The 25,811-nt window shown below is 35.9% G+C and overlaps 1 protein-coding gene across 1 annotated transcript in view; it reads right to left on the reverse strand.

Moving 5' to 3' along the window:
- Positions 1–171: 171 nt before the first annotated feature.
- Positions 172–25,811, reverse strand: part of LOC126746268 (eukaryotic translation initiation factor 3 subunit A) — a 29,389-nt gene continuing 3,749 nt past the window's right edge. The window contains exons 4-15 of the mRNA XM_050454425.1: positions 25,154–25,577; positions 24,973–25,099; positions 24,723–24,913; positions 18,420–18,605; positions 18,201–18,358; positions 15,138–15,276; positions 14,723–15,067; positions 8,562–8,919; positions 957–1,151; positions 774–896; positions 467–718; positions 172–407 (exon numbers count right to left, since the gene is read on the reverse strand). Coding sequence (XP_050310382.1) covers positions 340–407; positions 467–718; positions 774–896; positions 957–1,151; positions 8,562–8,919; positions 14,723–15,067; positions 15,138–15,276; positions 18,201–18,358; positions 18,420–18,605; positions 24,723–24,913; positions 24,973–25,099; positions 25,154–25,577 — 2,566 coding nt within the window. The 3' untranslated portion in view covers positions 172–339. The remainder of the gene's footprint in view (positions 408–466; positions 719–773; positions 897–956; positions 1,152–8,561; positions 8,920–14,722; positions 15,068–15,137; positions 15,277–18,200; positions 18,359–18,419; positions 18,606–24,722; positions 24,914–24,972; positions 25,100–25,153; positions 25,578–25,811) is intronic.

Consider the following 25,811-nt stretch of genomic DNA (forward strand, 5'->3'; position numbering starts at 1 on the left):
TAAAAAAATTCAATAATTTAACTGTAACAAGCGGTGAAATTTGATAAGTTTGGCAACACTGTTACTCTCTAATCTGTCACGAGGGGGAGGTTTATTTAAACAATATGGCGGCCATGTGAGCCGCGACGTCACGCACACAACAGTGCAAGCCGTAAAAAAAATACTCAAAAAAACATTTAAACCGTATCATATATTTAAAACAAGCGGTTACAATGTTGTCAGATTAAAAATAAACATAAGAAAGCAAATATATTTCCCAAAAACACCTTAAAAACGTACATTTTATATATTTCACGGAAATACCATTCATTATAACCTAAAAAAAAACAAAGAACATTCCTAACGCCTGCGCTTCTCCTTAGTAGTCCAGCCGTCCGTTTCCGGTTCCGGTTGCGATTCCGGCGCAGCTAAACAGCAAAAAAACAAATGAAAAACCTCAAAAAAACAAAAAAAACAAAAGACGTACGTTTCTCCTTGGGCGGGGGCGGACGCCTCATCGGCTCGTCGCGACGCGCCGGCGCGGCGTCCGTCTTGCCGCTGCGCCACTCGGACGACGCGGGGGAATCGCGCGACGGGGGCGGAGCCGCGCCGCCTCTACGGGGCGCGTCTTCCGTAAAGCGGGCGGCCGAACGCCACGCCCCGCTTTCCGTCTTATTTCTGTCTCTGTCTTCCCTATTGAAGGTGCCGCGGCCGGTATCGCGGTCACGACCTCCGAAACCTTCGAAAATTGAAATTATAAAGAAAAATAAAATACGAAAAAACAAAAAACTTACTTCTGTCGTCTTTACGCTCGAAACCGCCGGCGGGGCGCGAGAATCGGTCCTTGTTAGTGTCGTCGGTATCGCCGTGGCGGCGCCATGTGGACTCGCCGGCGGTGTTGCCGCCCATTCGACTTCCTAAAGAAAAAAAAATTATTAAGAGAGAAATAGTTGACGAGGGCGCACGCGCGGTCTTACTCGGCACGTAGACGCCGCTCTTGGGCGGCGGCTCGTCTTTGTTGTCCTTGTCTGCGGCACCGCCGCCGCCGCCCCTCCAAGAGTCGCCACCCCTTTTGACGTCCTTCGACGAGTCGTCGTTGACGTTCCTCCAGGTGCCGCCCCCGCGGCCTCCGCTCTCTTTCGGTTTTTCGTTTTGTTCACGTAGTTTGCGTTCTGTGAAAAAATTGTGGTTTCGTTATTTTTCTATCGAAATATGACCTTGAAGAACTTGAATAAAAAAACTTCTATTGCACGGATTTTCATGATTTTTTCAATAGAATGTTAAAAACACTCCATAGAATCCTCGAAAACAAAATTCAAACCAATCCGACCGATAGAACTGGAATTATGACTCAATTACCAAAAAATTTACGAAAACTGTATTTTCACTTGGACATCACTTTCTAAAATTTGAATAAAAAAACTTCTACTGCACGGATTTTCATGATTTTTTCAATAAAATGTTAAAAACACCCCATAGAATCCTAGAAAACAAAAATCAAACCAATCCGACTACTAGAACTGGAGTTATGACTAAATTACCAAAAAATTAACGAAAAATGTATTTTCACTTGGACATCACTTTCTAAAACTTGAATAAAAAAATTTCTATTGCACGGATTTTCATGATTTCTTCAATAAACTGTTAAAAACACCCCATAGAATCCTAAAAAACAAAAATCAAACCAATCCGACCACTAGAACTGGAGTTATGACTAAATTACCAAAAAATTAACGAAAAATGTATTTTCACTTGGACATCACTTTCTAAAACTTGAATAAAAAAACTTCTACTGCACGGATTTTCATGATTTTTTCAATAAAATGTTAAAAACACCCCATAGAATCCTCGAAAACAAAAATCAAACCAATCCGACTACTAGAACTGGAGTTATGACTAAATTACCAAAAAATTAACGAAAAATGTATTTTCACTTGGACATCACTTTCTAAAACTTGAATAAAAAAACTTCTACTGCACGGATTTTCATGATTTTTTCAATAAAATGTTAAAAACATCCCATAGAATCCTCGAAAACAAAAATCAAACCAATCCGACTACTAGAACTGGAGTTATGACTAAATTACCAAAAAATTAACGAAAAATGTATTTTCACTTGGACATCACTTTCTAAAACTTGAATAAAAAAACTTCTACTGCACGGATTTTCATGATTTTTTCAATAGAATGTTAAAAACACTCTATAGAATCCTCGAAAACAAAATTCAAACCAATCCGACCGATAGAACTGGAATTATGACTCAATTACCAAAAAATTTACGAAAACTGTATTTTCACTTGGACATCACTTTCTAAAATTTGAATAAAAAAACTTCTACTGCGCGGATTTTCATGATTTTTTCAATAAAATGTTAGAAACACCCCACAGAATCCTAGAAAATAAAAATCAAACCAATCCGACCACTAGAACTGGAATTATAACCCAATTACCAAAAAATTAACGAAAAATGTATTTTCACTTGGACATCACTTTCTAAAACTTGAATAAAAAAACTTCTACTGCACGGATTTTCATGATTTTTTCAATAGAATGTTAAAAACACTCTATAGAATCCTCGAAAACAAAATTCAAACCAATCCGACCGATAGAACTGGAATTATGACTCAATTACCAAAAAATTTACGAAAACTGTATTTTCACTTGGACATCACTTTCTAAAACTTGAATAAAAAAACTTCTACTGCACGGATTTTCATGATTTTTTCAATAAAATGTTAAAAACATCCCATAGAATCCTCGAAAACAAAAATCAAACCAATCCGACTACTAGAACTGGAGTTATGACTAAATTACCAAAAAATTAACGAAAAATGTATTTTCACTTGGACATCACTTTCTAAAACTTGAATAAAAAAACTTCTACTGCACGGATTTTCATGATTTTTTCAATAAAATGTTAAAAACATCCCATAGAATCCTCGAAAACAAAAATCAAACCAATCCGACTACTAGAACTGGAGTTATGACTAAATTACCAAAAAATTAACGAAAAATGTATTTTCACTTGGACATCACTTTCTAAAACTTGAATAAAAAAACTTCTACTGCACGGATTTTCATGATTTTTTCAATAAAATGTTAAAAACATCCCATAGAATCCTCGAAAACAAAAATCAAACCAATCCGACTACTAGAACTGGAGTTATGACTAAATTACCAAAAAATTAACGAAAAATGTATTTTCACTTGGACATCACTTTCTAAAACTTGAATAAAAAAACTTCTACTGCACGGATTTTCATGATTTTTTCAATAGAATGTTAAAAACACTCTATAGAATCCTCGAAAACAAAATTCAAACCAATCCGACCGATAGAACTGGAATTATGACTCAATTACCAAAAAATTTACGAAAACTGTATTTTCACTTGGACATCACTTTCTAAAATTTGAATAAAAAAACTTCTACTGCGCGGATTTTCATGATTTTTTCAATAAAATGTTAGAAACACCCCACAGAATCCTAGAAAATAAAAATCAAACCAATCCGACCACTAGAACTGGAATTATAACCCAATTACCAAAAAATTAACGAAAAATGTATTTTCACTTGGACATCACTTTCTAAAACTTGAATAAAAAAACTTCTACTGCACGGATTTTCATGATTTTTTCAATAGAATGTTAAAAACACTCTATAGAATCCTCGAAAACAAAATTCAAACCAATCCGACCGATAGAACTGGAATTATGACTCAATTACCAAAAAATTTACGAAAACTGTATTTTCACTTGGACATCACTTTCTAAAACTTGAATAAAAAAACTTCTACTGCACGGATTTTCATGATTTTTTCAATAAACTGTTAAAAACACCCCATAGAATCCTAAAAAACAAAAATCAAACCAATCCGACCACTAGAACTGGAGTTATGACTAAATTACCAAAAAATTAACGAAAAATGTATTTTCACTTGGACATCACTTTCTAAAACTTGAATAAAAAAACTTCTACTGCACGGATTTTCATGATTTTTTCAATAAAATGTTAAAAACATCCCATAGAATCCTCGAAAACAAAAATCAAACCAATCCGACTACTAGAACTGGAGTTATGACTAAATTACCAAAAAATTAACGAAAAATGTATTTTCACTTGGACATCACTTTCTAAAACTTGAATAAAAAAACTTCTACTGCACGGATTTTCATGATTTTTTCAATAAAATGTTAAAAACATCCCATAGAATCCTCGAAAACAAAAATCAAACCAATCCGACTACTAGAACTGGAGTTATGACTAAATTACCAAAAAATTAACGAAAAATGTATTTTCACTTGGACATCACTTTCTAAAACTTGAATAAAAAAACTTCTACTGCACGGATTTTCATGATTTTTTCAATAAAATGTTAAAAACATCCCATAGAATCCTCGAAAACAAAAATCAAACCAATCCGACTACTAGAACTGGAGTTATGACTAAATTACCAAAAAATTAACGAAAAATGTATTTTCACTTGGACATCACTTTCTAAAACTTGAATAAAAAAACTTCTACTGCACGGATTTTCATGATTTTTTCAATAAAATGTTAAAAACATCCCATAGAATCCTCGAAAACAAAAATCAAACCAATCCGACTACTAGAACTGGAGTTATGACTAAATTACCAAAAAATTAACGAAAAATGTATTTTCACTTGGACATCACTTTCTAAAACTTGAATAAAAAAACTTCTACTGCACGGATTTTCATGATTTTTTCAATAGAATGTTAAAAACACTCTATAGAATCCTCGAAAACAAAATTCAAACCAATCCGACCGATAGAACTGGAATTATGACTCAATTACCAAAAAATTTACGAAAACTGTATTTTCACTTGGACATCACTTTCTAAAATTTGAATAAAAAAACTTCTACTGCGCGGATTTTCATGATTTTTTCAATAAAATGTTAGAAACACCCCACAGAATCCTAGAAAATAAAAATCAAACCAATCCGACCACTAGAACTGGAATTATAACCCAATTACCAAAAAATTAACGAAAAATGTATTTTCACTTGGACATCACTTTCTAAAACTTGAATAAAAAAACTTCTACTGCACGGATTTTCATGATTTTTTCAATAGAATGTTAAAAACACTCTATAGAATCCTCGAAAACAAAATTCAAACCAATCCGACCGATAGAACTGGAATTATGACTCAATTACCAAAAAATTTACGAAAACTGTATTTTCACTTGGACATCACTTTCTAAAATTTGAATAAAAAAACTTCTACTGCGCGGATTTTCATGATTTTTTCAATAAAATGTTAGAAACACCCCACAGAATCCTAGAAAATAAAAATCAAACCAATCCGACCACTAGAACTGGAATTATAACCCAATTACCAAAAAATTAACGAAAAATGTATTTTCACTTGGACATCACTTTCTAAAACTTGAATAAAAAAACTTCTACTGCACGGATTTTCATGATTTTTTCAATAAAATGTTAAAAACACCCCATAGAATCCTCGAAAACAAAAATCAAACCAATCCGACTACTAGAACTGGAATTATAACTCAATTACCAAAAAATTTACGAAAACTGTATTTTCACTTGGACATCACTTTCTAAAATTTGAATAAAAAAACTTCTACTGCACGGATTTTCATGATTTTTTCAATAAAATGTTAAAAACACCCCATAGAATCCTAGAAAACAAAAATCAAACCAATCCGACTACTAGAACTGGAGTTATGACTAAATTACCAAAAAATTAACGAAAAATGTATTTTCACTTGGACATCACTTTCTAAAACTTGAATAAAAAAACTTCTACTGCACGGATTTTCATGATTTTTTCAATAAAATGTTAAAAACATCCCATAGAATCCTCGAAAACAAAAATCAAACCAATCCGACTACTAGAACTGGAGTTATGACTAAATTACCAAAAAATTAACGAAAAATGTATTTTCACTTGGACATCACTTTCTAAAACTTGAATAAAAAAACTTCTACTGCACGGATTTTCATGATTTTTTCAATAGAATGTTAAAAACACTCTATAGAATCCTCGAAAACAAAATTCAAACCAATCCGACCGATAGAACTGGAATTATGACTCAATTACCAAAAAATTTACGAAAACTGTATTTTCACTTGGACATCACTTTCTAAAATTTGAATAAAAAAACTTCTACTGCGCGGATTTTCATGATTTTTTCAATAAAATGTTAGAAACACCCCACAGAATCCTAGAAAATAAAAATCAAACCAATCCGACCACTAGAACTGGAATTATAACCCAATTACCAAAAAATTAACGAAAAATGTATTTTCACTTGGACATCACTTTCTAAAACTTGAATAAAAAAACTTCTACTGCACGGATTTTCATGATTTTTTCAATAAAATGTTAAAAACACCCCATAGAATCCTCGAAAACAAAAATCAAACCAATCCGACTACTAGAACTGGAATTATAACTCAATTACCAAAAAATTTACGAAAACTGTATTTTCACTTGGACATCACTTTCTAAAATTTGAATAAAAAAACTTCTACTGCACGGATTTTCATGATTTTTTCAATAAAATGTTAAAAACACCCCATAGAATCCTAGAAAACAAAAATCAAACCAATCCGACTACTAGAACTGGAGTTATGACTAAATTACCAAAAAATTAACGAAAAATGTATTTTCACTTGGACATCACTTTCTAAAACTTGAATAAAAAAATTTCTATTGCACGGATTTTCATGATTTCTTCAATAAACTGTTAAAAACACCCCATAGAATCCTCGAAAACAAAAATCAAACCAATCCGACCACTAGAACTGGAATTATGACTCAATTACCAAAAAATTAACGAAAACTGTATTTTCACTTGGACATCACTTTCTAAAACTTGAATAAAAAAACTTCTACTGCACGGATTTTCATGATTTTTTCAATAAAATGTTAAAAACATCCCATAGAATCCTCGAAAACAAAAATCAAACCAATCCGACCGATAGAACTGGAATTATGACTCAATTACCAAAAAATTTACGAAAACTGTATTTTCACTTGGACATCACTTTCTAAAAACTTGAATAAAAAAACTTCTACTGCACGGATTTTCATGATTTCTTCAATAGAATGTTAAAAACACCCCACAGAATCCTAGAAAACAAAAATCAAACCAATCCGACCACTAGAACTGGAATTATAACCCAATTACCAAAAAATTAACGAAAACTGTTTTTTCACTTGGACATCACTTTCTAAAACTTGAATAAAAAAACTTCTACTGCACGGATTTTCATGATTTTTTCAATAGAATGTTAAAAACACTCTATAGAATCCTCGAAAACAAAATTCAAACCAATCCGACCGATAGAACTGGAATTATGACTCAATTACCAAAAAATTTACGAAAACTGTATTTTCACTTGGACATCACTTTCTAAAATTTGAATAAAAAAACTTCTACTGCGCGGATTTTCATGATTTTTTCAATAAAATGTTAGAAACACCCCATAGAATCCTAGAAAACAAAAATCAAACCAATCCGACCACTAGAACTGGATTTATGACTCAATTACCAAAAAATTAACGAAAACTGTATTTTCACTTGGACATCACTTTCTAAAACTTGAATAAAAAAACTTCTACTGCACGGATTTTCATGATTTTTTCAATAAAATGTTAGAAACACCCCATAGAATCCTAGAAAACAAAAATCAAACCAATCCGACCACTAGAACTGGATTTATGACTCAATTACCAAAAAATTAACGAAAACTGTATTTTCACTTGGACATCACTTTCTAAATATTGAATAAAAAAACTTCTATTGCACGGATTTTCATGATTTCTTCAATAAACTGTTAAAAACACCCCATAGAATTCTAGAAAGCAAAAATCAAACCAATCCGACCACTAGAACTGGAATTATGACTCAATTACCAAAAAATTAACGAAAACTGTATTTTCACTTTCTAAAACTTGAATAAAAAAACTTTTACTGCACGGATTTTCATGATTTTTTCAATAAAATGTTAAAAACACCCCATAGAATCCTCGAAAACAAAAATCAAACTAATCCGACCACTAAAATTGGAATTATGACTCAATTATCAAAAAAATTAAGGAAAACTGTATTTTCACTTGGACATCACTTTCTAAAACTTGAATAAAAAAACTTCTATTGCACGGATTTTCATGATTTCTTCAATAAACTGGTAAAAACACCCCATAGAATTTTAGAAAGCAAAAATCAAACCAATCCGACCACTAAAACTGGAATTATGACTCAATTACCAAAAAATTAACGAAAACTGTATTTTCACTTTCTAAAACTTGAATAAAAAAACTTCTACTGCACGGATTTTCATGATTTTTTCAATAAAATGTTAAAAACACTCTACAGAATCCTCGAAAACAAAAATCAAACCAATCCGACCACTAGAACTGGAATTATGACTCAATTACCAAAAAATTAACGGAAACTGCTGTTTCACTTCCTCCCTTTAATATCATGAAAACGGTCAAATTTACGAAAAAAACTGACGGAAAATTAATTCCGCACAAAAACTCACTCTCGCCGCCATTTTCTCATAAACTCACTCTTACTCACCGATTTCCTCCTCTTTGGCCCTCTGTTTGGCCGCTATACGGTCCAGACTCTCCTGCTTCTCCCGCATTTCCCTCTCCCGTTCCTCGCGTTCGACGCGCTCCCGCTCCGCCCGCTCCTGACGCTCCTTCTCCTCGCGCGCCGCCCGCTCCTCCTCCTCCCGCCGTTTCCGTTCCTCCCGCTTCCGCTCCTCCTCCTCCTGTTTCTGTTTCAGCCAGTGGGCGCGTCGCTCCTCCTTACGTTTCGCTTTGCGGTCCGTCAGTCGTTTGCGACGCTCCTCCCTCAGCGCTTTCTCGAACGTCTCGAGTTTTTCCTCGTAGAGGGTGTTGCGTTCTTTTTTGAGTTTCGCGAGGAATTCGTCCTACGAAAAAAAAAAAAAACTGAATTGGTGAATATCTCGATAATGGGGAGGTTTATCGGAAATATCGTAGAGGGGTTTTTTGTGGGGAATTTAATTTGCTACAGAAAAGGGGTCTATGTTTTTTTCTGTAGAGGCACTCCTTGGACTCGAAAAATGGAAAAAACGCTTTTTTAGGCGGAAATTTTTGTTTGCCCCTTATAAAAAAAAAACACTGATAAGAATGATTTTATTAGAGGAATATTCGAGCAAATTCTCAAACGTCTAACTAGATTAGTTTTCCAGTTACAGGCATCTTAGTAGCAACGGACTTTTGACAAGCTGTCTTTCACGTTATGGTGAAAGCACAGGGATGAAAATTTTTAAATCAAGTACAGGCATGAATACCAATTATAAAAAAGTCAATTTCCCGTTTCTAAGTAGAACGGAAGCGAAGTTATGGGCAAATTTCAAAACACCCTGTGATTATTTGAAAAAATGGAAAAGTCAAGTTTGACAAGCTGTCAATCACGCTATGGAGAAGGTACCGGGTTATAAATTTAATGTGACGTAAGGCCTTGAATTCCAATTATAAAAATATAAATTTCTTCCTTCTATCTAAACTAGAACCAAAATTATGAGCAAATTTCGAAACACCTCTTCATTATTCAAGAAAACTCTAAAAGGCAACTTTGATCGGCTGTTATTCGTGCTATGGCGAAGGTGCCGGGTTATAAATTTAGTCTGACTTAAAGGCACTCAAACCAATTATAAAAATATCAATTTCGCCAAGTTGATACGAATAGAAACGAAAATATCACCAACTTTGACAAACTTGTACATAAAACTTTGACAGGCCGTCAATCACGTTCTGACGAAGGCACCGGGTTACAAATCTAGCATAATTTAAAGGCATTCCTCCCAATTATACGAATGTAGCATTTTTCCTTCTAAGTAACATAGAAACGAAATTATGAACAAATTTCCAAATCTCATTTTATTCTCCAAAAAAAGGGGAATACGTCAATTTTGATAGGCTGTCAAATATGTTATGGTGAAGGCGCGGGGATAAAATTTTAATCTCAAATAAAGAGATGAATCCCAATTACAAAAACGTAAATTTCTTCCTTCCAAGTAAATTAGAGGCGAAGTTGTAAGCAAATTACGAAACCCCGTTTGAATATTCGAGAAAATTAGTATGTCAACTTTGACAAGTTCTAAATTAGGTTCTGGCGGAAGCTCAGGGATACAATTTAAATGTCAAATAGGGGCATTATTCCAAATATTAAAAATATTAATTTCGCTTTTTTAAGTAAATTAGGAAGGAAACTATGAAGAATTTTCTAAACCCCCTTTTAGCATTAAAAAAAAAATGAAGTCTCAACTTTGACGAGCCGCCACTGGAGCTATGGCGAAGGCACCGGGATACAATTTTAATGTCAAATACGGGTATTATTCCAAATAATAAAAATATCAAATTTTCTTTTCTAAGTAAATCAGAAACGAAAATATGTACAATTTTCAAAACCCTCTTTTGGCATAAAAAAAATAATGAAAATCCAACTTTGACGAGTCGCCACTGGAGCTATGGCGAAAGCTCGAAGATACAATTTTAACCTCAAATACGGACATTATTTCAAATAATAAAAATATGAATTTTTCTTTTCTAAGTCAATTAGGAACGCAATTATGAGCAATTTTCAAAACCCTCTTTTGGCATAAAAAAAAAATGAAAAGCCAACTTTGACGAGCCGCCACTGGAGCTATGGCGAAGGCACCGGGAATACAATTTTAATGCCAAATAGGGGCATTATTCAAAATAATAATAATATGAATTTCGCTTTTCTAGGTGAATTAGGAACGAAATTATAAGCAATTTTCAACACCCCTTTTTGGCATTAAAAAAAACGAAGATTCACCTTTGACGAGCCGCCACTGGAGCTATGGCGAAGGCACCGGGATACAATTTTAATGCTAAACACTGGCATTATTCCAAATAATAAAAATATTAGTTTTTCCTTTCTAAGTAAATCAGGAACGAAAATATGGACAATTTTCAAAACCCCCTTTTGGCGTAAAAAAAAAAAAGACTAAACTTTGACCAGCCGCCACTGGAGCTATGGAGAAGGCACCGGGATGCAATTTTAATGCCAAATACTGGCATCATTCCAAATAATAAAAATATGAATTTTTCTTTTTTAAGTCAATTAGGAACGAAATTATGGGCAATATTCAAAACCCCCTTTTGGCATTAAAAAAAAAATGAAGACTCAACTTTGACGAGCTGCCACTGGAGCTGTGGCAAAAGCACCGGGATACAATTTTAATGTCAAATGCGGGCATTGTTCCAAATAATAAAAATATCAATTTTTCTTTTCTAAGTAAATTAGGAAGGAAACTATGAAGAATTTTCAAAACCCCTTTTTGGCATTAAAAAAAACTAAGACTCAACTTTGACGAGTCGCCACTGGAGCTATGGAGAAGGCACCGGGAATACAATTTTAATACCAAATACGGGCATTATTCCAAATAATAAAAACATGAATTTCGCTTTTCTAGATAAATTAGAAACAAAGTTCTGAGCAAATTACGAAACCTCTTTTGAATATTCGAGAAAATGGATATGTCAACTTTGACAAGTTATAAATTAGGTTCTGGCAAAAGCTCGGGGATAAAATTTTAATGTTAAATACGGGCATTATTCTAAATAATAAAAATATAAATTTTTCTTTTTTAGGTAAATCACAGACGAAAATATGAAGAATTTTCAAAACCCCCTTTTGGCGTAAAAAAAATAAAGACTCAACTTTGACGAGCCGCCACTGGAGCCATGGCAAAAGCACCGGGATATAATTTTAATGCCAAATGCGGGCATTATTCTAAACAATAAAAATATGAATTTCGCTTTTCTAGCTAAATTAGGAACGAAATTATGGGCAATTTTCAAAATCCCTTTTGGCATTAAAAAAAAAAATGAAGATTCAACTTTGACGAGCCGCTACTGGAGCTATGGCGAAGACACCGGGATACAATTTTAACCCCAAATACGGGGATTATTCCGAATAATAAAAATATGATTTTTTTTATTCTAAGTAAATCACAGACGAAAATATGAAGAATTTTCAAAACCCCCTTTTGGCATTAAAAAAAAAAACGAAGACTCAACTTTGACGAGCTACCACTGGAGCTATGGAGAAGGCACCGGGATACAATTTTAATGCCGAATGCGGTCATTACTCCAATTAATAAAAATATCAAACTTTCTTCTCTAAGTAAATTAGGAACGAAATTATTGGCAATTTTCAAAAACCCTCTTTTGGCATAAAAAAAAAATGAAAAGCCAACTTTGACGAGCCGCCACTGGAGCTATGGCGAAGGCACCGGGAATACAATTTTAATGCCAAATAGGGGCATTATTCAAAATAATAATAATATGAATTTCGCTTTTCTAGGTGAATTAGGAACGAAATTATAAGCAATTTTCAACACCCCTTTTTGGCATTAAAAAAAACGAAGATTCATCTTTGACGAGCCGCCACTGGAGCTATGGCGAAGGCACCGGGATACAATTTTATTGCCAAATACAGGCATTATCCCAAATAATTAAAATATCATTTTTATTATTCTAAGTAAATCACAGACGAAAATATGAAGAATTTTCAAAACCCCCTTTTTGCGTAAAAAAAAAAGACTAAACGTTGACCAGCCGCCACTGGAGCTATGGAGAAGACAACGGGATGCAATTTTAATGCCAAATACTGGCATCATTCCAAATAATAAAAATATGAGTTTTTCTTTTCTAAGTAAATTAGGAACGAAATTATGGGCAATTTTCAAAACCCTCTTTTGGCATTAAAAAAAACGAAGACTCATCTTTGACGAGCCGTCACTGGAGCTATGGCGAAAGCACCGGGATACAATTTTAATGTCAAATACGGGCATTATTCCAAATAATAAAAATATGATTTTTTTTATTCTAAGTATATCACAGACGAAAATATGAAGAATTTTCAAAACCCCCTTTTGGCATTAAAAAAAAAAAAACGAAGACTCAACTTTGACGAGCTGCCACTGGAGCTATGGAGAAGGCATCGGGATATAATTTTAATGCCAAATACGGGCATTCTTCCAAATATTAAAAATAGGAATTTTTCTTTTCTAAGTAAATTAGGAACGAAATTATGGGCAATTTTCAAAACCCCCTTTTGGCATTAAAAAAAAAAAACGAAGATTCAACTTTGACGAGCTGCCACTGGAGTTCTGGCAAAAGCACCGGGATACAATTTTAATGTCAACTGCGGGCATTGTTCCAAATAATAAAAATATCAATTTTTCTTTTCTAAGTAAATCAGGAAGGAAACTATGAGGAATTTCCAAAACCCCCTTTTGGCGTAAAAAAAAAAAATGAAGACTCAACTTTGACGAGCCGCCACTGGAGCTATGGCAAAGGCACCGGGATACAATTTTAACCCCAAATACTGGCACTATTCCAAATAATAAAAATATAAATTTTTTTATTCTAAGTAAATTAGGAACGAAATTATGAGCAATATTCAAAACCCCTTTTTGCCATAAAAAAAAATTAAGACTCAACTTTGACGAGTCGCCACTGGAGCTATGGAGAAGGCATCGGGATACAATTTTAATGGCGAATGCGGCCATTATTTCAATTAATAAAAATATCAAACTTTCTTCTTTAAGTAAATTAGGAACGAAATTATGGACAATTTTCAAAACCCTCTTTTGGCATAAAAAAAAAATAAGACTCAACTTTGACGAGTCGCCACTGGAGCTATGGAGAAGGCACCGGGATACAATTTTAACCCCAAATACGGGGATTATTCCAAATAATAAAAATATCAATTTTTTTATTCTAAGTAAATTAGAAACGAAATTATGAGCAATTTTCAAAACCATCTTTTGGCATTAAAAAAAAAAATGAAGACTCAACTTTGACGAGCTGCCACTGGAGCTGTGGCGAAAGCTCGGGGACACAATTTTAATGCCAAATACGAGCATTATTCTAAACAATAAAAATATGAATTTCGCTTTTCTAGCTAAATTAGGAACGAAATTATGAGCAATTTTCAAAACCCCTTTTTGCCATAAAAAAAAATTAAGACTCAACTTTGACAAGTCGCCACTGGAGCTATAGAGAAGGCATCGGGATACAATTTTAATGGCGAATGCGGTCATTACTCCAATTAATAAAAATATCAAACTTTCTTCTCTAAGTAAATTAGGAACGAAATTATGGGCAATTTTCGAAACCCTCTTTTGGCATTAAAAAAAAATGAAGACTCAACTTTGACGAGCCGCCACTGGAGCTATGGAGAAGGCATCGGGATACAATTTTAATGGCGAATGCGGTCATTACTCCAATTAATAAAAATATCAAACTTTCTTCTCTAAGTAAATTAGGAACGAAATTATGGGCAATTATCGAAACCCTCTTTTGGCATTAAAAAAAAATGAAGACTCAACTTTGACGAGCCGCCACTGGAGCTATGGAGAAGGCATCGGGATACAATTTTAATGCCAAATACGGGCATCATTCCAAATAATAAAAATATAAATTTTTCTTTTCTAAGACAATTAGAAAGGAAACTATGAGGAATTTTTAAAACCCCCTTTTGGCATTAAAAAAAAATAAGACTCAACTTCGACGAGCCGTCACTGGAGCTATGACGAAGGCACCGAGATAAAAACTTAGTATGACGTAAAACCACTCATACCAATTTCAAAACCCTAAACGTCTCCACCCTAAATCCCCTAGAAACGAAACTATCTTAAAATGTCCATTATGCCTCCGAACGTTTGTTTTTACCTTGTCGGCTTTCATGCGTGCGAGTCTGTCCCTAGTGGCGACCGCCAACTTCCGTTCCTCGATGGCGGCCGCGATCCGTTCCGCCTCCTGTTGCTCCCAGAACGCCTGATCCTGCAACTGTTTCTCCTTCAAGCTCTCCTGCAGCAGCGGGATCTCCTCTAACCTCTTCGCCCGTTCGAAGTAATCGACCTTCTTCTCTTGCGACTTTAATTTCGCCTGTAACTCGCGTCGCTCTTTGAGTAACTCCTCCGCCTCTTTCGCGGCGATCTGATCCGCGTCCAGTTTCTTGATGTCGTCCTCGTCCATTTTTTTCAGGATTTTCTGCCCGTGACCCGTCTGACTGATCTGATGGAGAACGAGAACAAATTAATGAGTAAAGGTATGTGGGAAACAATTGCGAATTGCGCTCGTTTACCTGCTGCAGTTTCTCTTGGAGGTGACGGTGCTTGATTTGCTCGATCTCGTTCTGGTGACGACGCCGTTCCCGTTCCTGACGTTCCTCTTCCAGGCGTTTCTGCTCGGCCAGCATCTGTTGACGCTGGATCTCTTCCAGGCTACACGAGATTAATAATAATCAGAAATAAGATGCTGAACGGAAAAATAACGCATCAGCTGATTGTCGTATCACAGGAATCACGTAAGACGTGAACTTTGACACAATTCGCGATATGGTGAAGGCACCGGGTTAATATTTTAACACGCAATACAGGCATCAATTCCATTAATAAAAAGGTGAATTTCTCACTTCTAGGTAGAGTAGGAACGAAATTATTGATAAATTTCGAAACTGCCTTTTATAAGTCGAAAAACCGTAAAAGTCAACTTTGACAGGCTGTCAATCACGTTCTGGTAAATCCACGAGGATGAAACTTTAACCCCAAATACAGGCATGAATCCTAATTACAAAAATCTAAATTTCAATCTTTTGAGTCAAATAGAAACGAAATTATAAGCAAATTTCGAAACCCCTATTCATTATTCGAGAAAATGTGAAAGTCAACTTTGACAAGCTGTCAATCACTATCTGGTGAAGGTACAGGAATAAAATTTTAACATCAAGTACAGGCATGAATCCTAATTATAAAAATGTAAATTTCTCCCTTCTAAGTAAAATATAAGTGAAATAACGAAGGAATTTCGAAAGCACCTTTTTTTAATTCAGAAAAATAGAAATGTCAACTTTGACAGGCTGTCAATCACGTTCTCGTAAATCCATGAGGATAAAATTTTAACCCCAAATACAGGCATCATTTCCAATAATAAAAATATAAATTTCCCTTTTCTAAGTGAAATAGAACCGAAACTATAAGCGAATTTCGAAACCCTCATTGATTATTAAAAAAAAATATAAAAGCCAAGTATGAACGCATGCTATGGTGACTGCGTTTGCTCATAAATGTAATATAACCTAAGGGCATACACACTAAATATAAAAATATGAACTTCGTCAATCTGAAATCAATAGAAACGAAATAATGACTAAATCGACCAAAAATTCAATACAACACTTTCACAGGCTCTAAATCGTGTTATGGCGAAGGTGCGGAAAAATTTTTTGTAACCTGAAGTACAGGCATGAGTACCAATTATGTTTAAGTAATTTAATTTCTTCTAAGTATAACAAAAAAGAAACTATGATAAAAATTTGAAAACCTCTTTTCATTATTAAAAAACAATGGAAATGTCAACTTTGACAAGCTGTCAATCTTCTTCTGACAAAGGCACGGTGATGAAATTTTAATATGCAGTACAGGCATGAATTCTAATTGTAATAAACTAAATTTCTCCCTTCTAAGTAAAATAGAAGCAGAATTATGAGCAAATTAGCAGAACCCTCTTTATTATTGCAAAAAAAATTATAAGTCAACTTTGACAGCTTGTCAATCAGGTTCTGTCGAAGGCACGGGAATACAATTTTAACCTCAAATGCGGGCATGAATCTCAATTATAAAAATGTAAATTTCTTCCTTCTAAGTACGATAGAAGAGAAATAATGAGAAAATTTGATTACCCCTTTCATTTATTCAAAAAAAGTGCAAAAGTCAACTTTGACAAGCTGTCACTCACGTTATGGTGACAGTACGGGAATAAAATTTTTAAATCAAGTAGAGGCATGAATCCCAATAATAAAAATCGAAATTTCCTCGTTATAAGTGAAATAGGAACCGAATTATGAAAAAAATCCTAAACTCAAAAATGTCTTCTTGGACCGACGTGTTATGGCGAAGGCCCCGGGTCACAAATTTGATATGACGTACAGGCACACAAACGCAATATAAAAATGGCAATTTCCTTAATCTGAAATAAATAGAAACGAAATTATGAGCCTTATTACGAAACCCCTTTTGAATATTCGAGAAAATGGAAATATTAAATTTGACAAGCTGTCAATCATGCTATGGTGAAGGTACGAGGATAAAAATAGTAGTACAGGGTACGGGCATGAATTCCAAATATTTTAAAATAAATTTCACCATTTTAGGTGAATTAGACGTGGAATTATACACATATTTCAAAAACCCTTTTTTTATTATTCAAAAAAAATGCAAAAGTCAACTTTGACAATATGTCACTCACTTTATGGTGAGGGTACCAGAATAAAATTTTTAAATCAAGTAGAGGCATGAATCCTAACTATAAAAATGTAAATATTTCCCTCCTAAGTAAAATACAAGTGAAATAATGAACGAATTTCGAAAACACCTATTTTAATTCGGAAAAATAGAAATGTCAACTTTGACAGGCTGCCAAACAGGTTCTGGTGAAGGCACGGATATAAGATATTTATAATCGAGTACATACACGAATCCCAATTATAATAAAGTCAATTTCACACTTGTAAGTCAAATATAACCGAAATTATTGGCAAATTTCGAAACCGCGTTTTATTATAAAAAAAAAAAAAAATTCAACTTTAACAGTCGATCACGCATGTTATGGTAGAGACACGGTAATCAAATTTTAATCACAAGTACAGGTATGAATCCCAATCATAAAAATCTAAATTTCCTGTTTCTAAGTGAAATAAAAACAGAATTATAAGCAAATTTCGTAACCCCTACCGGATATTCAATGAAATCTAAAAGTCAACTTTGACAGCCTGTCAATCGGGTTCTGTCGAAGGCACTGGGATAAAATTTTAACATCATGTAGAGGCATGAATCCTAACTATAAAAATGTAAATATTTCCCTTCTAAGTAAAATACAAGTGAAATAATGAACGAATTTCGAAAGCATCTTTTTTAAATCAGAAAAATATAAAAGTCAACTTTGACAGGCTGTCAATCACGTTCTGGTAAATCCACGAGGATAAAATTTTAACCCCAAATACAGGCATGAATCCCAATTACAAAAATCCAAATTTCATTATTCTGAGTCAAATAGAAACAAAATTACGAGCAAATTTCAAAAAAATTGAAAGTCAACTTTGAGGAGCCGTCACAAACTGACACACAAAACTCACTAAGACGACCCTCACCGTTTCTGTTCCTCCTCCTCCCGTACCGTGTTCAACCTCTCGATGTACTCCTTACGGTCCTCGATAATCTTGTGCCGTTGCAGGATCTTCTGGTGCTCCTTCACCTTGTTCTCGTGGTACGTTTGCACCATAACCGATCGCAATTTCTCCCTTTCCAACTGCAAACAAACCGACCCGATTAATAATTATTATTAAAAAAAACACTCTCCACTCTTTCACCTTCTTTTTGTTGGGATTAATGACGTGAATGGCCCGATTCAGTACCGTCGACATGTTCACCAGCTGATTCCTCACTTGTTCGCTGGGCATCACTTGGAGGGTCGGTCCTTCCGGCTTGTCCTCCCTCTGACTCTCGCTCAGATCGATACCGAAGTGGATGCAACGTTTTCCGTGGTCGATTCGGATCTAAAAGTCCCTTTTTGAGGTTCTCTATTTGAGGTAGCAAGGAGGTTATAGAGGCTCAACAATAGGTATCTAGGACCTCAAGGGGGTTCGATTGTGAGGTTTTTTGTTATTGAGGGTTTTTCGCGTGAAAAGTGACTTGACCTCACGAAAACGTGCATAACTTTGAAACAAATGAAGAAAATGACGTGGAACTTGAAGGATGTTGTTCAGGGAAGGTTTCCTTACAATTTTTATTAAGGCCTCAAAAGGATCCGTTTAGAAGTCTCAAAGTTATTGAGGGTTTTCAAGGAGGTACCTTCAAATCCGACATAACCTTACAAAAACCTAAATATCTCGGAAACTACTTAAGATAACGAGACGAAACAAAAAGCCTCTTATTAAGCGAGGATTTCCCTAAAAGTCCCCTTAAGACCCCCCAAAGATCCGTTCATAAGTCTCAAAGTTATTGAGGGTTTTCAAGGAGGTACCCTCAAAACCGACATAACCTCACAAAAACCTGAATATCTCAGAAGCTACTTAAGATAACGAGACGAAACAAAAAGCCTCTTATTAAGCGAGGATTTCCCTAAAAGTCCCCTTAAGACCCCCCAAAGATCCGTTCATAAGTCTCAAAGTTATTGAGGGTTTTCAAGGAGGTACCCTTAAAACCGACATAACCTCACAAAAACCTAAATATCTCAGAAGCTACTTAAGATAACGAGACGAAACAAAAAGCCTCTTATTAAGCGAGGATTTCCCTAAAAGTCCCCTTAAGACCCCCCAAAGATCCGTTCATAAGTCTCAAAGTTATTGAGGGTTTTCAAGGAGGTACCCTCAAAACCGACATAACCTCACAAAAACCTAAATATCTGAGAAACTACTTAAGATAACAAGACGAAACAAAAAGCCTCTTATTAAGCGAGGATTTCCCTAAATGTCCCCTTAAGACCCCTTAAAGATCCGTTTATAAGTCTCAAAGTTATTGAGGGTTTTCAAGGAGGTACCCTCAAAACCGACATAACCTCACAAAAACCTAAATATCTCGGAAACTACTTAAGATAACGAGACGAAACAAAAAGCCTCTTATTAAGCGAGGATTTCCCTAAAAGTCCCCTTAAGACCCCTTAAAGATCCGTTCAGAAGTCTCAAAGTTATTGAGGGTTTTCAAGGAGGCACCCTCAAAACCGACATAACCCCACAAAAACCTAAATATCTCAGAAACTACTTAAGATAGCGAGACGAAACAAAAAGCCTCTTATTAAGCGAGGATTTCCCTAAAAGTCCCCTTAAGACCCCTTAAAGATCCGTTCAGAAGTCTCAAAGTTATTGAGGGTTTTCAAGGAGGCACCCTCAAAACCGACATAACCCCACAAAAACCTAAATATCTCAGAAACTACTTAAGATAGCGAGACGAAACAAAAAGCCTCTTATTAAGCGAAGATTTCCCTAAAAGTCCCCTTAAGACCCCCCAAAGATCCCTTCATAAGTCTCAAAGTTATTGAAGGTTTTCAAGGAGGTACCCTCAAAACCGACGTAACTTCACAAAAACCTAAATATCTCAGAAACTACTTAAGATAACGAGACGAAACAAAAAGCCTCTTATTAAGCGAGGATTTCCCTAAAAGTCCCCTTAAGACCCCTTAAAGATCCGTTCATAAGTCTCAAAGTTATTGAGGGTTTTCAAGGAGGTACCCTCAAAACCGACATAACCTCACAAAAACCTAAATATCTCAGAAACTACTTAAGATAACGAAATGAAACAAAAAGCCTCTTATTAAGCGAAGATTTCCCTAAAAGTCCCCTTAAGACCCCTTAAAGATCCGTTCATAAGTCTCAAAGTTATTGAGGGTTTTCAAGGAGGTACCCTCAAAACCGACATAACCTCACAAAAACCTAAATATCTCGGAAACTACTTAAGATAACGAGACGAAACAAAAAGCCTCTTATTAAGCGAGGATTTCCCTAAAAGTCCCCTTAAGACCCCTTAAAGATCCGTTCAGAAGTCTCAAAGTTATTGAGGGTTTTCAAGGAGGTACCCTCAAAACCGACATAACCTCACAAAAACCTAAATATCTCGGAAACTACTTAAGATAACGAGACGAAACAAAAAGCCTCTTATTAAGCGAGGATTTCCCTAAAAGTCCCCTTAAGACCCCTTAAAGATCCGTTCATAAGTCTCAAAGTTATTGAGGGTTTTCAAGGAGGTACCCTCAAAACCGACATAACCTCACAAAAACCTAAATATCTCAGAAACTACTTAAGATAACGAAATGAAACAAAAAGCCTCTTATTAAGCGAAGATTTCCCTAAAAGTCCCCTTAAGACCCCCCAAAGATTCCTTCATAAGTCTCAAAGTTATTGAGGGTTTTCAAGGAGGTACCCTCAAAACCGACGTAACTTCACAAAAACCTAAATATCTCAGAAACTACTTAAGATAACGAGACGAAACAAAAAGCCTCTTATTAAGCGAAGATTTCCCTAAAAGCCCCCTTAAGGCCCCCCAAAGATCCGTTCATAAGTCTCAAAGTTATTAAGGGTTTTCAAGGAGGTACCCTCAAAACCGACGTAACTTCACAAAAACCTAAATATCTCAGAAACTACTTAAGATAACGAGACGAAACAAAAAGCCTCTTATTAAGCGAGGATTTCCCTAAAAGTCCCCTTAAGACCCCCCAAAGATCCGTTCATAAGTCTCAAAGTTATTGAGGGTTTTCAAGGAGGTACCCTTAAAACCGACATAACCTCACAAAAACCTAAATATCTCAGAAGCTACTTAAGATAACGAGACGAAACAAAAAGCCTCTTATTAAGCGAGGATTTCCCTAAAAGTCCCCTTAAGACCCCCCAAAGATCCGTTCATAAGTCTCAAAGTTATTGAGGGTTTTCAAGGAGGTACCCTTAAAACCGACATAACCTCACAAAAACCTAAATATCTCAGAAGCTACTTAAGATAACGAGACGAAACAAAAAGCCTCTTATTAAGCGAGGATTTCCCTAAAAGTCCCCTTAAGACCCCCCAAAGATCCGTTCATAAGTCTCAAAGTTATTGAGGGTTTTCAAGGAGGTACCCTTAAAACCGACATAACCTCACAAAAACCTAAATATCTCAGAAGCTACTTAAGATAACGAGACGAAACAAAAAGCCTCTTATTAAGCGAGGATTTCCCTAAAAGTCCCCTTAAGACCCCTTAAAGATCCGTTCATAAGTCTCAAAGTTATTGAGGGTTTTCAAGGAGGTACCCTCAAAACCGACATAACCTCACAAAAACCTAAATATCTCGGAAACTACTTAAGATAACGAGACGAAACAAAAAGCCTCTTATTAAGCGAGGATTTCCCTAAAAGTCCCCTTAAGGCCCCCCAAAGATCCGTTCATAAGTCTCAAAGTTATTGAGGGTTTTCAAGGAGGCACCCTCAAAACCGACATAACCTCATAAAAACCTAAATATCTCAGAAACTACTTAAGATAACGAGACGAAACAAAAAGCCTCTTATTAAGCGAGGATTTCCCTAAAAGTCCCCTTAAGACCCCTTAAAGATCCGTTCATAAGTCTCAAAGTTATTAAGGGTTTTCAAGGAGGTACCTTCAAATCCGACATAACCTTACAAAAACCTAAATATCTCAGAAACTACTTAAGATAACGAGACGAAACAAAAAGCCTCTTATTAAGCGAGGATTTCCCTAAAAGTCCCCTTAAGACCCCCCAAAGATCCGTTCATAAGTCTCAAAGTTATTGAGGGTTTTCAAGGAGGTACCCTCAAAACCGACATAACCTCACAAAAACCTGAATATCTCAGAAACTACTTAAGATAACGAGACGAAACAAAAAGCCTCTTATTAAGCGAAGATTTCCCTAAAAGTCCCCTTAAGACCCCCCAAAGATTCCTTCATAAGTCTCAAAGTTATTGAGGGTTTTCAAGGAGGTACCCTCAAAACCGACGTAACTTCACAAAAACCTAAATATCTCAGAAACTACTTAAGATAACGAGACGAAACAAAAAGCCTCTTATTAAGCGAAGATTTCCCTAAAAGCCCCCTTAAGGCCCCCCAAAGATCCGTTCATAAGTCTCAAAGTTATTAAGGGTTTTCAAGGAGGTACCCTCAAAACCGACGTAACTTCACAAAAACCTAAATATCTCAGAAACTACTTAAGATAACGAGACGAAACAAAAAGCCTCTTATTAAGCGAGGATTTCCCTAAAAGTCCCCTTAAGACCCCCCAAAGATCCGTTCATAAGTCTCAAAGTTATTGAGGGTTTTCAAGGAGGTACCCTTAAAACCGACATAACCTCACAAAAACCTAAATATCTCAGAAGCTACTTAAGATAACGAGACGAAACAAAAAGCCTCTTATTAAGCGAGGATTTCCCTAAAAGTCCCCTTAAGACCCCCCAAAGATCCGTTCATAAGTCTCAAAGTTATTGAGGGTTTTCAAGGAGGTACCCTCAAAACCGACATAACCTCACAAAAACCTGAATATCTCAGAAACTACTTAAGATAACGAAATGAAACAAAAAGCCTCTTATTAAGCGAAGATTTCCCTAAAAGTCCCCTTAAGACCCCCCAAAGATTCCTTCATAAGTCTCAAAGTTATTGAGGGTTTTCAAGGAGGTACCCTCAAAACCGACGTAACTTCACAAAAACCTAAATATCTCAGAAACTACTTAAGATAACGAGACGAAACAAAAAGCCTCTTATTAAGCGAAGATTTCCCTAAAAGCCCCCTTAAGGCCCCCCAAAGATCCGTTCATAAGTCTCAAAGTTATTAAGGGTTTTCAAGGAGGTACCCTCAAAACCGACGTAACTTCACAAAAACCTAAATATCTCAGAAACTACTTAAGATAACGAGACGAAACAAAAAGCCTCTTATTAAGCGAGGATTTCCCTAAAAGTCCCCTTAAGACCCCCCAAAGATCCGTTCATAAGTCTCAAAGTTATTGAGGGTTTTCAAGGAGGTACCCTTAAAACCGACATAACCTCACAAAAACCTAAATATCTCAGAAGCTACTTAAGATAACGAGACGAAACAAAAAGCCTCTTATTAAGCGAGGATTTCCCTAAAAGTCCCCTTAAGACCCCCCAAAGATCCGTTCATAAGTCTCAAAGTTATTGAGGGTTTTCAAGGAGGTACCCTTAAAACCGACATAACCTCACAAAAACCTAAATATCTCAGAAGCTACTTAAGATAACGAGACGAAACAAAAAGCCTCTTATTAAGCGAGGATTTCCCTAAAAGTCCCCTTAAGACCCCCCAAAGATCCGTTCATAAGTCTCAAAGTTATTGAGGGTTTTCAAGGAGGTACCCTTAAAACCGACATAACCTCACAAAAACCTAAATATCTCAGAAGCTACTTAAGATAACGAGACGAAACAAAAAGCCTCTTATTAAGCGAGGATTTCCCTAAAAGTCCCCTTAAGACCCCTTAAAGATCCGTTCATAAGTCTCAAAGTTATTGAGGGTTTTCAAGGAGGTACCCTCAAAACCGACATAACCTCACAAAAACCTAAATATCTCGGAAACTACTTAAGATAACGAGACGAAACAAAAAGCCTCTTATTAAGCGAGGATTTCCCTAAAAGTCCCCTTAAGGCCCCCCAAAGATCCGTTCATAAGTCTCAAAGTTATTGAGGGTTTTCAAGGAGGCACCCTCAAAACCGACATAACCTCATAAAAACCTAAATATCTCAGAAACTACTTAAGATAACGAGACGAAACAAAAAGCCTCTTATTAAGCGAGGATTTCCCTAAAAGTCCCCTTAAGACCCCTTAAAGATCCGTTCATAAGTCTCAAAGTTATTAAGGGTTTTCAAGGAGGTACCTTCAAATCCGACATAACCTTACAAAAACCTAAATATCTCAGAAACTACTTAAGATAACGAGACGAAACAAAAAGCCTCTTATTAAGCGAGGATTTCCCTAAAAGTCCCCTTAAGACCCCCCAAAGATCCGTTCATAAGTCTCAAAGTTATTGAGGGTTTTCAAGGAGGTACCCTCAAAACCGACATAACCTCACAAAAACCTGAATATCTCAGAAACTACTTAAGATAACGAGACGAAACAAAAAGCCTCTTATTAAGCGAAGATTTCCCTAAAAGTCCCCCCCAAAGATCCCCGCAACACCTCTCGAGTTATTTACCTGCATATCGTTATGTCTCACACAGTCGACCAACAGTCTCTCCAAATGAAACGGGGTGGTAAACTTGGCCAACTCCAACAATCGGGTGAACTGAATGGTCTGGTACACCTGCGCCACCTGTCTCACCAACCTCATCAAGGTGACGTCCTGTAAGGCGGGGATGTACTGCTGCAAAGCCGCCCCACCCTCATCTGAAAAAAAACAAATTTAGTTTTCCCAGAAAATAATGAAATTTGACAACAACGCATACCGGATTTGATCTGCTCGATGACTTGATTCACTCGGGGGCACAAATTCAACGGGTCAAACTCCACCTCGAGGCAACGATAGAGGTCTTGCAGTTGCGGCGTTGCCAAGTTCACCACGTTTACCCTAACCTAAGGATAAAGTTCGGGATGACTTAACATTGATTAACCGATAAACTCAATTACCAAATCTTTAAGGAGACTGGCCCTGGTGGGCGGTTGGGACAGACCCAACAGAATGGCCAACCTCTGGGCTTTTTCCAACGGGGACTTGTCGGTCTCGATGAACCGGTCGAATTCCGGATGAGCCGATGGCAGTGGGATGGACAGCGTTGCCAATAGCACCCGGCACGCCATTTTTTGCAACTCCTCCTGCGTAAAGTTCTTCTTCATCTCCTTGTTTAACTGGAGCAACTTGAACATGGCTGCGGCATGAAATAAGTAGTTTCCCGCCTTCCAGAACACCATCGCCAACTTCTGATAGTAGTTGGACATGGTTTTCGGTACGGGCATCTTCTTCGAGAGGTTCATTAAGTTATTGATGTCCTCAATGGCCTTGTAGGCCTCCTGCCACAGCTCCATTTGAATGGCAAAATCTAATTGGTACAGTCTAAATGGGGAAAGGTACAAGGACTAACGAAAACCCTGATATCTCTTAAGCTAGTTAATATAATGGAATGAAATTAAAAGCATCTTATTCAGAAAAGAATTCATTACAATCATTGTTAAGGCCCCAAAAAAATCCATTCAATAGTTTCCAAGTTATTGAAGTTTTTCTATGGAGTCTACCCGAAACTGACATAACCGCACAAAAAGTCCAATATCTCCACAACTATTAAAAGAA

Source organism: Anthonomus grandis, chromosome 17 (assembly GCF_022605725.1).
Source record: "Anthonomus grandis grandis chromosome 17, icAntGran1.3, whole genome shotgun sequence".
NCBI classification, from domain to species: domain Eukaryota; kingdom Metazoa; phylum Arthropoda; class Insecta; order Coleoptera; family Curculionidae; genus Anthonomus; species Anthonomus grandis.